Source organism: Aptenodytes forsteri, unplaced genomic scaffold (genome assembly GCF_000699145.1).
Source record: "Aptenodytes forsteri isolate BGI_AS27 unplaced genomic scaffold, ASM69914v1 Scaffold272, whole genome shotgun sequence".
Classification (NCBI taxonomy): Eukaryota; Metazoa; Chordata; class Aves; order Sphenisciformes; family Spheniscidae; genus Aptenodytes; species Aptenodytes forsteri.
This window is the reverse complement of record NW_008794885.1, coordinates 272,852-284,388: the sequence shown is the minus strand read 5'-3', so window position 1 is coordinate 284,388 and position 11,537 is coordinate 272,852. Positions and strand designations below refer to the sequence as shown.

Genomic DNA, 11,537 nt, shown 5'->3' with positions numbered 1-11,537 from the left:
TGGCTGTGCTGCCGCTTGCCGGCATGCCATCCACCGAGCCGGAGTGGAGGGGAGTAGCTGATGCACGACGTAACTCCTCCCAGCGCTGGAAGGCAATCATGTGATTTTTATGACTGCTCTCTAGAATTGTGTTTGCTCTGCTCCCAGCCACCATTGCTTCCTCCTGAGCGTCCTTCCTTCCCTGGCAGGGCTGCAGCTCCTGCAGGCAGTGCCGGGAGCCAGGTTTTGGCAAGCAATGACAGAAGTGAAGAGAGAGGTGTTCGGGCAGATGCCCCGGGCGGAAGGAGGAGGAGTGGTGGAAAAGTTCGTCTTAAAGTCAGACAGCGTGAAAGTGGAGATCCTGTCCTTAGGGTGCATAATCGCCGCTCTGGAGACAAAAGGCAGGGATGGGGAGTTTTCAGATGTTGTCCTAGGCTTTGACACTTTGGAAGGTGGGTCTAAATCTGTTTCTTTAAAAAAAAAAAATTAAAAAAAAGAATCAGGCAATTTAACCAGTGTTTTCTGGTTTATTGCCACACTGCATGATCTGCTTCTAAGGGTCCCTTCCAAATCGTGGGCTGAGTAAATACAACTCCTGCTGCCTGTCCTGGGCTCAGTGGTGGATGGGGAACAGGGACACTAGTGGCTCCAGGTTGTAGTGTGCCCCTCTAACGGGGCGGCTCTGTGTCATTCTTTGACCGGCAGTGACAGAGGCCTTTTCTGCAAATCTGCAAAGAATACAAGATCCCATCAGGCTGTTCTAATCGAAGATGTGCATGACTAGTGAGCTGTGTGTCCTGTGAAACACCAGGACTGCAGTCACCTATTTAGTACTGGGGGGAAGCAGACACCTCTGAGTCCGTAAGCACACCTGGAGACCACCCATCCTGTCCCAATCCTTCCGTTTAACTGTGCTTTTTTTCCGGCCAGGTTACATGAGGGAGCACCCCTACTTCGGCGCCACTGTGGGGCGTGTGGCCAACAGGATTGCGAAGGGGAGGTTCACTGTGGACGGGAAGGAGTATCAGCTGTTCCTCAACAATGGGCCCAACAGCCTGCATGGAGGAGCCAGGGGATTTGACAAGGTGAAAATCAGGCTGGCAGGTCCCGCTGTCCTGTGGCACACAGCCTGTGGGGTTGTGGCAAGAGGATGTGATGACTTGACTCCTGACCCTGTAGCATTTTCTGGTGGTTATTGTGTTGAATCAGCTCCCAGAAAGTGCTGTGAGTGCAGGAACGGGGGGCAGTGAGACCCTGTGAGGTGCTGGGTCAGCTTGTCTTTGCCCGGGTGGCTTAGCAGGCTCACTTATGTCATCCTGGGATGCCATGCAGAGGGTTGCTGTGCTTCCTCTGCATTACTGCAGCCCTGAGGCCTCGTGAGCCCAGTTCTGACAGGGTTGTCCTGGAGCGAGGTGCTGCTCCCGCAGAGCCTGGGTTAGGACACAGCGGTGAGGACCCATCCTCACCACCCCAGAGTGGGTGCTGTAGTTGTCCCAGTGCCCAAAGAAAGTTTCCTGGGGAACAGTGATCCATGCAGACTCATTTGCGCATGTGGTTTCAAGGCTGTTACCTGCCCATATCTCCTCCCAGAGTCAGAAGGTTTGCAGAAACTGAGTATCATCGCTGCTTGCTTTTGACAGCACTCCCAAGTACGGGGAGAGCAGGGGTTCAGTGTGGTTATTGCATTAACCCCTTCGGTGCTGCTTTCATCCCAGTGACGACATACCCTGGGCTCGTGCTCTGACTCACAGCAGTGGGTGACTAGATCATACCTGCAAAATGCCCCAGCATCGCTGTGTCCCCTCTCCAGCCCTTCCCTGTGACCTCCCGAGATAAAATAACCTTTCCCTGGCCCCAGGGCACTCAACCCTTCCTATGTTCTCCCAAGAGCTGCTGCTGAAGTCCAGATACCATCCGTGCGCTACAAGTGGTAAGAGCAGCAGAGCATCTCCTTTCTTGAAAGCCTTGCTGATAACCCTGCTGATTGCATAGCAGGCTCAGAAGTCTCTGCTTTCCTGAAGCCTTGGGCTTTGTCGTATCAAAATGCGTTTGTAACCAGCAAGTAGCTGATCTACCATTTCCCCAGAGGAACGCATGTGAATGTGCTGGTGCAGCTGCTTTCCTGGGTTAATGTTTTGTTTTGTGAAAGGACATCCAGGCTGATGGGGCAAAAGTCAGAGCGTCTGGAAAACAGCTCACTTCTGGGCAGCGCAGTGTGAACTGGCATCAGATCGGGATCAAACATTCCTCAGCAGCCTTAGAAGAAAGGGAGTACTGGGGTGACTTGGCTGTTGTACCTCCAAAGAGGACAATTTGGTTTAAAGTTTCTTTCTATGCCCTTACCCCCTGTGAGCTGGAGCTGAAAACATGCACTCCTTTGCACCTGGGGCTTCCAGGCTGTCTTCTGCAGACGGGGGACGTGGTCTCGTCTGCTGCCTCTTCCCCTTGCTTGCTGAAGGCATGCCAACTTGGTGGGGACAAGGCAGCGACACCCCCAGCCAGGGCTTTGTGTCCTCCAGCCCATGGGGCATGCTCGGGCACCTGCTCAAGACCCCCTCCAGCCAGGTAACAGTCATTGTGCAGGGACCTGTGGTCAGCCCTAACAAAAACAAGACATGCTGGCTCTTGGCTGTCACTATCTTGGCCATCTTGTTGGTTTTTCCTGATCTTGCAGACCTCAGTGCTGCAGTCAGTGCGTGGTCTGATGACAAGGAAGCTTGCAGCCATGCTTACATGGCAGCAATATCTGACCATGCTGCTGGAGGACTGGGGGACTTTAGAAAATAACCCTCAGCTTTAAAAAATAGTGATATCTGTATGCTTACTGGCCTTTAATAGCTTTTTCTTTGAAGAACTTAAATAGAAACTCATATATAAAACCACAGTGTCCCACAGCAGCGGGAGCTTCAGTCGAACTGCATTTGGTGCAGGAGGACCTGCTCTGCAGCCTGGTTATCACATTTGGCACCCTCAGTTCCTGCGTTTGGTGAAAATGTTGGCTTTTGACAAGTGCCCCGAGTTTGTGATCTCTGCGTAGGACATGAAAGGGGTCATCTCAAAAGCGTTATCTGGCCCCTGCACCTAGATCTGTCCTCTTTGATTAGACAGTAACTATTCCTTAGGTAGATGCAAAGCTCCAGAGACTGGCCGCCTCGCCTCTTGTCACACATCCGTCCTGCAAGGGGCTGAGACATCTGCTTAGCATCAGGTCCACAGCCAGGGTCAAACAGGCTGTCTGGGCAGCTAAATTTACAGTTTGCTGGTTTGCTTCACTCACCAGCAGTTTTGGCTCCAAGCAGAGCCCTGGTCTCTGGCAGGGGCAAGAAACGGAGAGGTCCCTGTTCTCTGGATCAGCACTGACGTGTGGATGTATCTGGCAATACATGTGGTACTATTTAACTCAATCCCAGCCCCTAAGCAGGAGCTCCCAGTGTGTATTTATGTTGTCCTAGAAGCCAGCCCCGAGTTAGCTGAGGGAAGGGCGGCAGCTTGTTGAGGCGATGTTGCACACGAGGAGATCCATGGGAGGGGGAATAAGTCCAGCTGCAGGGCAAAAATCAAATGCATAGACCCTCTTAGACATGGAGTAACACAGACTGGGACAGACCCCATCAGAGCAAACTGCCTCGTTTGTTTTGCTACTTGTTGGAAAACTTGTTCCCTGCTGCTGGCCCTGGCTGACCAAGAGCAGGCTGGTGCTTGTGTTTTCTCCCACTTCCCTTTTTCAACAAGGGGGTGTTGTTTTTTAGTCCTTCATAGGGAGAAAAAGATTACTTGGGCTTTTTTTTTGTTTTCTTCTAGGAGCAAGAGCAGGAAAAATGATTGAAAAAAACTTTGTTTCAGTGCATCATTCCTTGAGTACCTTTTGTCCCTGGGTTCAGCCCAGCCTGGGGCAGGAGGGAAAGGCACCGTGTTTCCCATGACTGTCCCACCAACGGCATGCTCCTTGCAGGTTCTCTGGAGCCCCCAGGTCCTCCCAAATGGCGTCTGTTTCTTCCGGCTCAGCCCCGACGGTGAGGAAGGCTACCCTGGTGACCTGAAAGTCTGGGTGACCTACACGCTCAGCGGTGGGGAGCTGGCCATCAACTATCGAGCCCAGACCAGCAAGACGACACCCATCAACCTGACAAACCATGCGTACTTCAACCTCGCAGGGCAGGTAAGCATGGGGAGATGAACCCTGCGGAGGGACACTGTGCAGGGGAAGAAAGCCTGGGCACCCATAGAATGATCCATGGGCTTCCCATGGGATCACTGGGACCAACATGCTGGTCTGGGGGCACAGCAATGGGAGTTGTCTCTATGCATCATGGGCTGCATGCAGCCTACGAACTGGGAGAGGACTGAATCACATAGATCTCAACTGAAGACGCATTATCCCAGTGCGTCGTGAACAGAGACATCCCATCATGAATATTAGCTCTCCTTTTGTGTGTAACTGGAGAGTTTCAGTCTCTCCTGGTCCCTCAGGAAGATTACAGAGGAGGTGCAGAACTGGCATGCCCTAGTGATGGACTGTCATTTCTTAGCTGTCTTCTGTTGGTGCTTCTGAGACAACGTACTGAACCCTTGTGTGGATGGTGCAGCTGAGATCAGGGCCTGTGGTGCCAGCCAGAGTCAGTGCAGCACCGAAATACCCAGGTCAAAATGGGGAGGAGAAACATCTTAGAAAGGGGATGTGAGGTGGCCATGGTTGCAGAATGCAGCAGTAGCAGAATGCAGAGGGCTCCCATACACCAGTCCAGGATCCTGCCAACTAGATGGGCACTGTATTGCAGCTGCATTTTAGTCTCACCCTGTTTATAACTGGGCTTGGAGGAAAAGGATCTGGGAAATAAAATGTTGCTGGGCAGAGCAATAGGATGGGACAGTGCAGTCACACTTGGAGGTGAGACAAAGACCCTTAAAAGTGTTAGTGAGAGACATCCCAGCCCCTCTATGCAGGCTACTGCCCTAATAATGGCTGTGGAGTTGTTAGTTTACCCTCCGTTTGTCCTCCCAGCAGTACAGTAATATCAACACCTACAGCATGCAACTCAGGCATGTTTCGAGAGGAACGGGAAACCTTTGGGCATTAAATTGCTGCTCAGATTAGACAGTGACATGCAGGCTCAGCTTTGATCCTGCTTCCCTTCCAGCCCAGCAGGTTCCCTGCCAGCATCCCCGAGGCTGTGGGAGAGGAAGAGGAGCGCAACCCCCCCGCGCTGCAGGAGATGAGCCAGGAGGATGGGTTGCACTTCCCCACACTTGCTTCCTTCCCCTTTTGCCCGCCGCTGTGTGCTCAGCAACCAGCATGTTTTGGCTAGTTGATCTGCAGGGTGGTAGTGCTTGATGAGGTACAAGTTCAGACTGATAATCTCAGCCCTGCAGGATTTACAGCTCCTAGGTCCCATGCAGGTTTTCGCCTGTGCTGGTACCAGGGTCAAAGTGGGATGATGGCCAGGAGGTCCCCCAGGCACTACCAGATCAGCTGTAGCACCACCATGAGCAGTCACTTCCCAGGTGTGCTTAGGGCTGCCCAAATGGTGGAAGGGCCGCAGCAGGAATCCCAGTATTTCCCATCCTCCTGCAGGGCTCACAGGATATCTACAACCATGAAATTTCTATTGAAGCAGATTCCTACCTGCCTGTGGACGAGACCAAGATCCCTACTGGTGGGTAGTGCAACACCTGCGGCACATGGTGAAGACGGCTTTACAGATGAGTGTTTGTGGGTATCGGGGAGCAGCAATGCTTGGCAAGGGGAAACACACCAGGACCCAGGGGACCCCAGGCACAGCAGAACCCTCATCCATGGGCACAGTCCCACAGCACCTGAGCAGAGTGGGCAGAGCCAGGTGCTGGTAACAGGGTCCATCACCAGCCCCAGACCCAGAGAGGGGGTGGACCAGGGTCCACCTGGATCCAGGGGGTGTAGGCAGGAGCAGCAGGAAATGGGGCCAGAGGCAAGTGGGATGCAAGGCTGCAACGTGGGTCCAAGGGGCCCATCAGAAGACAAGCTACCTATGACATAGCACCAAAGCATGTCCCTCCAGACCTGTTTGGCCAGCATTTCCCTGCAGGCCAATCCATTGTTCCCAGGGCCAGTGGGGCCACCAGAGAGGGTCACTCAGCACTTTGAGGGCTGGGATTGGCCTGGGGTTTGCCTGCTTTGCTTCCTCCAGCAGTGTTCGGCTTTATCATACTTCTCTACTGGGATTTTCCACGTGATTTCAAGGTCTTATTTCCACAGATCTTATTTCCATAAGATCAGCCCATGCTCAAAGTCCACAGAAAGCAGGAGAATTTGTTTCTTAAGCCTCAGTAAAATGTGGGAGATGCAAGCAGCATGCTCCAGGCACAGGGTGGCTGTCGATAAACATGATGGCACACCAGGACATGGTCAGACTCCCTGATCTGGGGGGCAGCTCCCAGGCCCAGTGCTGAGCTCTAGACCTGCTGGGATCTCTGGTGCTCGGGAGCCCAGCATCATCCTTCCCCGCAAGAGCTGAGCCATCAGTTCCCTCATCCGGATGGGAGACCTGGCGCTACTGGCTGGGAGGCTGAAGACGCAAAACCAACACTTTTCTTTCCTGTCTTTAATGTCCTGCATGGCTAAAAGAGGAAAGCCAGTTACGGAAAACAGCGTGTTTTGCATGCTAAGCAGGTTAATTAAACAAAGGTGGTATTGCTGCTGTCTCCAGCCTCAGTGTGGAGAAGTGAGCTGGCAGCCTCTTGCACCCGGTCTTGATTCAGGGGGTAAAAAGGAGAAAAGAGGGCTTTCTAGTTTTCTCCCCCCCCCCCCCCCCCCCCCCCCCCCCCCCCCCCCGTTCCTCCCCATAAATGATTGAGCTGCTAAATTAAATAATCTGAACAAGCTGGGACAGGGAACACATTCCCTGTACCCGCAGGAAAGGCAGCACCAAACACGTGCACTCGGCAATGGTCCCACTGCTAACAAGGGGGCACCTTGCTTTGGGTGGCTTGACTCCAACCCTCCCACCCACTTTTCATTTAGCGTAAGTGACTGTGCTGAGTTGCAGTTAAGTGTTGATCTAATTGCAAAATGAATCTGATACCAAGTTTTATTGTTTTTAAGAATGAAAAGCATTATTTAAGAAAAAAAAGCTGCATTTGGCTTAATTTTTGAAAAATGTAAAATAGATTAAAATAATCAAAAAAGCGGACTTCTAGATTTGCTCCTAAATTATGGCTTTTCATCCAGCCTGACTGGCTTAGAGGAATGGAGGCCATCGGAATGCAGATGCTGAGCCATGGCAGGCGAGGATGCCATGCCATGCAGGAGGTCTTTGGGGGACAGAGTAGTGACAGGAGCACCAAGCAGCTGGTCTGGGGCATGAATGCCGGGAAGGCTGTGCTCTTGAGTGCAGCTAGCATCAACGGAAGAGAAACTGGGTGTGGGGCGGGTTGTGTGCCCGAGGGCTGCATGAGCCTGCGGGGATGTTTCTGGTAAGTGTAGGCTCTGCTGGAAATGGCAGGGCTTGTTTCCCTGGTGCTGTTGCGGGGCTGCTTTGCTGAGTGCACCTTCTGACTTCAGGAGGGAGAGGAAGAGAGGCTTTAAAAAGCAAAAAAAAAGAAAGCAAGAAAGCTTTTTAGCTCAGGTGTTTGCTAAAACCAGAGTTACGTCTGTGTTCATGAACCAAAACCACTGTGTATGCATGCATTGGCTTGCACCTGGAGGAGTGGGTCTCCCAGTCCAGGTGGCTTTTACTCAGCTTGGTGTGTCATGCCTGGGCTCAAGCTGGGAAAGAGCTTAAGGCCGTACCAAACCTACTGCCCTGCTTCTCCCCACTGCTTTCACCATGGAGCTGTTTCACTTTTTAATGGTGGCAGGCTTGCTGCCCCTGCTTTTTGCAGTTCCCTCTTGGTGTTTTGGGTAAATGTAGCCTTTGAAGCTGACAAAACTGTGTATAGTCTTAGCCCTGGGGTGAAGATGAGATTTGTGCAACTATTAAAGACAGAGCCCTTGTATGCAATGGCTGCTGTATTTTACCTAAGTGTGTAAATCAAAATGTTTCTTTTTTTTTCAAGGTGTTTTTCCGCCCCACAGCTGAATTCAGTAAATGCGCTCCTTTTAGATAGGATCAGAAGCCACAGAAATGTGCTGTTTGTCAGGTGGAGACTGATATTTCTCAAGGTTTGCAGAGCAGAACCAGTGCAGAGCTGCAGCCGAGCTGGGCGTGTGACTGCAGCAAGCAGAGCACAGCACATGGTGCAAGCAGCGGAGCTGGGATGCCTGCCTGCCACCATTCCCAACATTGGCAGCTGCCTGCTGACCCTTGGAAACCTCTCCCTTTAGAGAGGGGTAGAAAAATGTGACTTTAGGGGAAAAAAAACCCTCGCCTGCCCTTCCTTTCTCACCTCCCCCATGCAAAACCCCTTGCCTTTGGGTTGGGATGGCTGTGTTTTGCGCTGTGTTTTGCACTGTGTTTAGTATGTCTTAGGGTTGTTCTCACTGCAAGAGCTTTATCACAGGATGCTGCATCCCCACATCAGGCCTTAAAAAAAGACTTGAGAGAAAATGCTGGTTTTATGGTCTTAAACCTTTTCTTCCTGAAACAATGCCCTAAGGCAGGAGGGTGACTGGTCCCAGTATACAGCCCATATTCACCATCCTGGCAGGTGGGCCACCTTCATGGTCATCTCACAGATGTTTGTTCAGAGATCTGGGAGGATTCATTTATTCAGAGAGTGATAGTATATGTATATAAATCTTATGCGTATATAAATATTAATAGCTAATAAGTTTTGTGTTTATATTAATTAGCTTGTATAGTTACATATACAAGCCCCCCCCTCTTGTTTTCTGGCTCTTTGGCTTTGCTTTGTCTCAGCTAAGCACAGCAGTGTCCCTGGGGGCTGCTGGCTCTGCTGGGGGTCAAGGTGGTGATGTCTCAGCCCAAGTCACAGTGGCCACAAGGCAAGCTTGCTCAAAGCAAGGCACCACAATGAGACAAGGATCACAAATGGCTTAAAACCCTCAGCTCACCAAAGCAAGGGATCTCAACCCTGCACAGGGGCCAGTGCCACAGGTGCTTGCTGGCGTGTGAGTGAGCGGCTGACACTGCTGTTCTCCTTGCCCAGGGGAGGTGGCCGCCGTGCAGGGCACCAGCTTCGATCTCCGGCAGCCCGTGGAGCTGGGGAAGCACTTGCAGAAGTTTCACCTGGATGGTTTCGACCACAACTTCTGCCTGCAGCAGGCGCAGGCTCGACGCCTCGTGGCCAGGTAGGCTGGGACCCCGGCAGGGGTCCCCCACCCCTGGAGTCACGGGGTGCCCATTTGGCCAGCCCCTTGACATCCTCCACCGGCATCTCCCCAGGGCTCGCCACCCACCCAGTGGCAGGGCCATGGAAGTTCACACCACCCAGCCTGGCATCCAGTTTTACACTGGAAACAACCTGGATGGCTCCTTGAGGGGCAAAGGCGCTGTTGCATACCCTAAGCACTCGGCTTTCTGCCTGGAAACCCAGAACTGGCCTGATGCTGTCAACAAGGTGAGCCATCCCCCACACCCCTGGGAGCTGCTTGGGTCCTGTGGCAGGGGACCATACCACCACCACCCATGTCTCTGGGGCGTTAAATATATGAACAGAGTCCATTTGGCGAGGGGATGCTTTGTGGACACCAGAACTGAGGCAGGCACAGGTCACAGCATCCTGTGGCATTAGGCAGGGGTCAACCAGCGCAGCAGGGACCGGCCCCACGCAGCCCAGCTTCCCAAGGGCATGGGGTCTAGAGCAGAAGACCCCACCGGGGTCTTGCCACGTCCTCCCCATGGGGCCTGAATTCAACTGGGGGAGGACTCAGCCAGCCAGCAAGTAACAGGCCGCTGGAAATGCCCAGGGAGGAGCCATGGGACACCACCCCAGGAAGGCCGAGGGGATGCAGCCGTGCCCTCAAGACCCTTTCTAGTCCCACGGTGTGCACTCACAATCAGTGACGTGCTGCTGCCTCTCCCCAGCCCCACTTCCCCAGCGCCCTACTCCGGCCAGGAGAGGAATACAACCACACCACATGGCTTGTGTTCAACGCCGCTTAAGGAAAGGGGATGCTGACTCCTACCACCGAGAGGGGTAAGTGCCTCTAGCAGGTTAGCCAGAAATCCCGCCAGGTGCTGAACAGCGCTTTCAAACTACCTTGGGTGATGCATCCCATTTGGGAATTTTTTTCCTCCTCTGTGGTTTTCACCCATGGTTTCTGCTGGCTTTAACTCCTGTCACCACCTCTGCCGCTATCTGGTCTGTGCAAAGCTCTCACCCTCTGTCCAGCCTCACCCTGGGCATTAGGTTTTGTTTCGCAGTAAAAATGCACTGAAAACACTTTGTTTAGGGAGATGGCATGTCGCAGCTCAAACTACAGCAGGAGAATACCTGGTAATATTCATGTGGAGCATGTGGGAAGGCTGATAAAGTTGTGGTTGTTCATTACAACATCAGCTATTCCCAGCAAAGTGCTCTGGGCTGGGCTGGCTGCTGTTCTCTCCCTGGCACTGACCTGCCCCACAGCTCATCAAAGGGTGCCCTGCCCTTCCCGTGCCGGGCAACAGGGCAGCCCTCGCGGCTGGAGCCACCAAGATAGCAGCATTGCGATGGCACGAGTATGCAGTGGTCACGCAGAATAGCTTTGCGGAGAACGGTGTGCTGGGATTATCCCAGCTGGCCGCCCTGGCTCCTCTGGCTTAACTCCTAATTTGAAGCCAGCAGCGACAGCTGCACAAGAGCATCTTCCGTGCTATGCCTTGACTGCTGAAGTGAAGTGGTTGCATCCATCTATAGTCCTGAATATACAACTGCAGGAGGAAAACCATCATCTTAATGGTGTGTTTCCACATGAAATACATATCATCCCCCAAAACCCTGTAACAGGGGTCTGTCTGATGAAAACCTCCGCGTTTCTGAGGTTTCATAAAAAATTGGCAAAAGCCAGGGGGATGGCAGTGCCATCATACTAGGGAGCTGGTACCCCTCTCCCCTGTGACACAGGGGTAGCCAGCCCTTGGGCCAGGCACCCCATGCAAGGCACCGCAGCCTGCCTCCCATCTTCTCCTGCCATGCTGCTGCCGAAGGGGCCGCACAAGCCCTGGCTCCCACCGGCAGATTGTGGCCAGGGCCTGCAGCACTCCAGCATGTTTGCTCAGCTGCAGAGCTGCGGGAATGATCTTGCCCCCGGTGGAAGTGCCTGGCCATTGGGCACGCAAATGTGGCAGACTGTCACGGTCAGTTCTGCCACCCTGACCCCCAAAACAAGCACCCCGCTACTCTCCTGCGATGCCCTGAGTGCATGGATGCACATAGTGGTCACAGGTTACGTGGCTGCAGTTCATACTGTGTAAGGGCTGGTATCATTTGGAGAATAAAGCCCAGCTGATCCAAGCTCAGGAAATGCTAGGTTGCAAACCAGGGGCGGAAGCACCATCACCCCTATGAGAGTGGGGTTTGCCCACCGCAGTAGGGACCTCGGGTACACATCCCCTTGCCCCCCACCCCCAGCCAGGCCGCGCAGGGTGCGCACAGCTATGGCAGTGCGCTCCCCCCCTCCCCGCGTGCGCACTGACCCC

At 53.2% G+C, this 11,537-nt stretch overlaps 1 protein-coding gene across 1 annotated transcript; it reads left to right on the top strand.

The window, feature by feature from the left end:
* Window positions 1-235: 235 nt before the first annotated feature.
* Window positions 236-10,026, top strand: GALM (galactose mutarotase). The gene is made up of 7 exons (XM_019470889.1): window positions 236-431; window positions 910-1,064; window positions 3,932-4,138; window positions 5,552-5,633; window positions 9,064-9,205; window positions 9,300-9,474; window positions 9,942-10,026. Exons 1-7 carry the CDS (start codon window positions 236-238, stop codon window positions 10,017-10,019), a joined length of 1,035 nt encoding a protein of 344 aa, XP_019326434.1. The 3' UTR covers window positions 10,020-10,026.
* The last annotated feature ends 1,511 nt before the right edge of the window (window positions 10,027-11,537 follow it).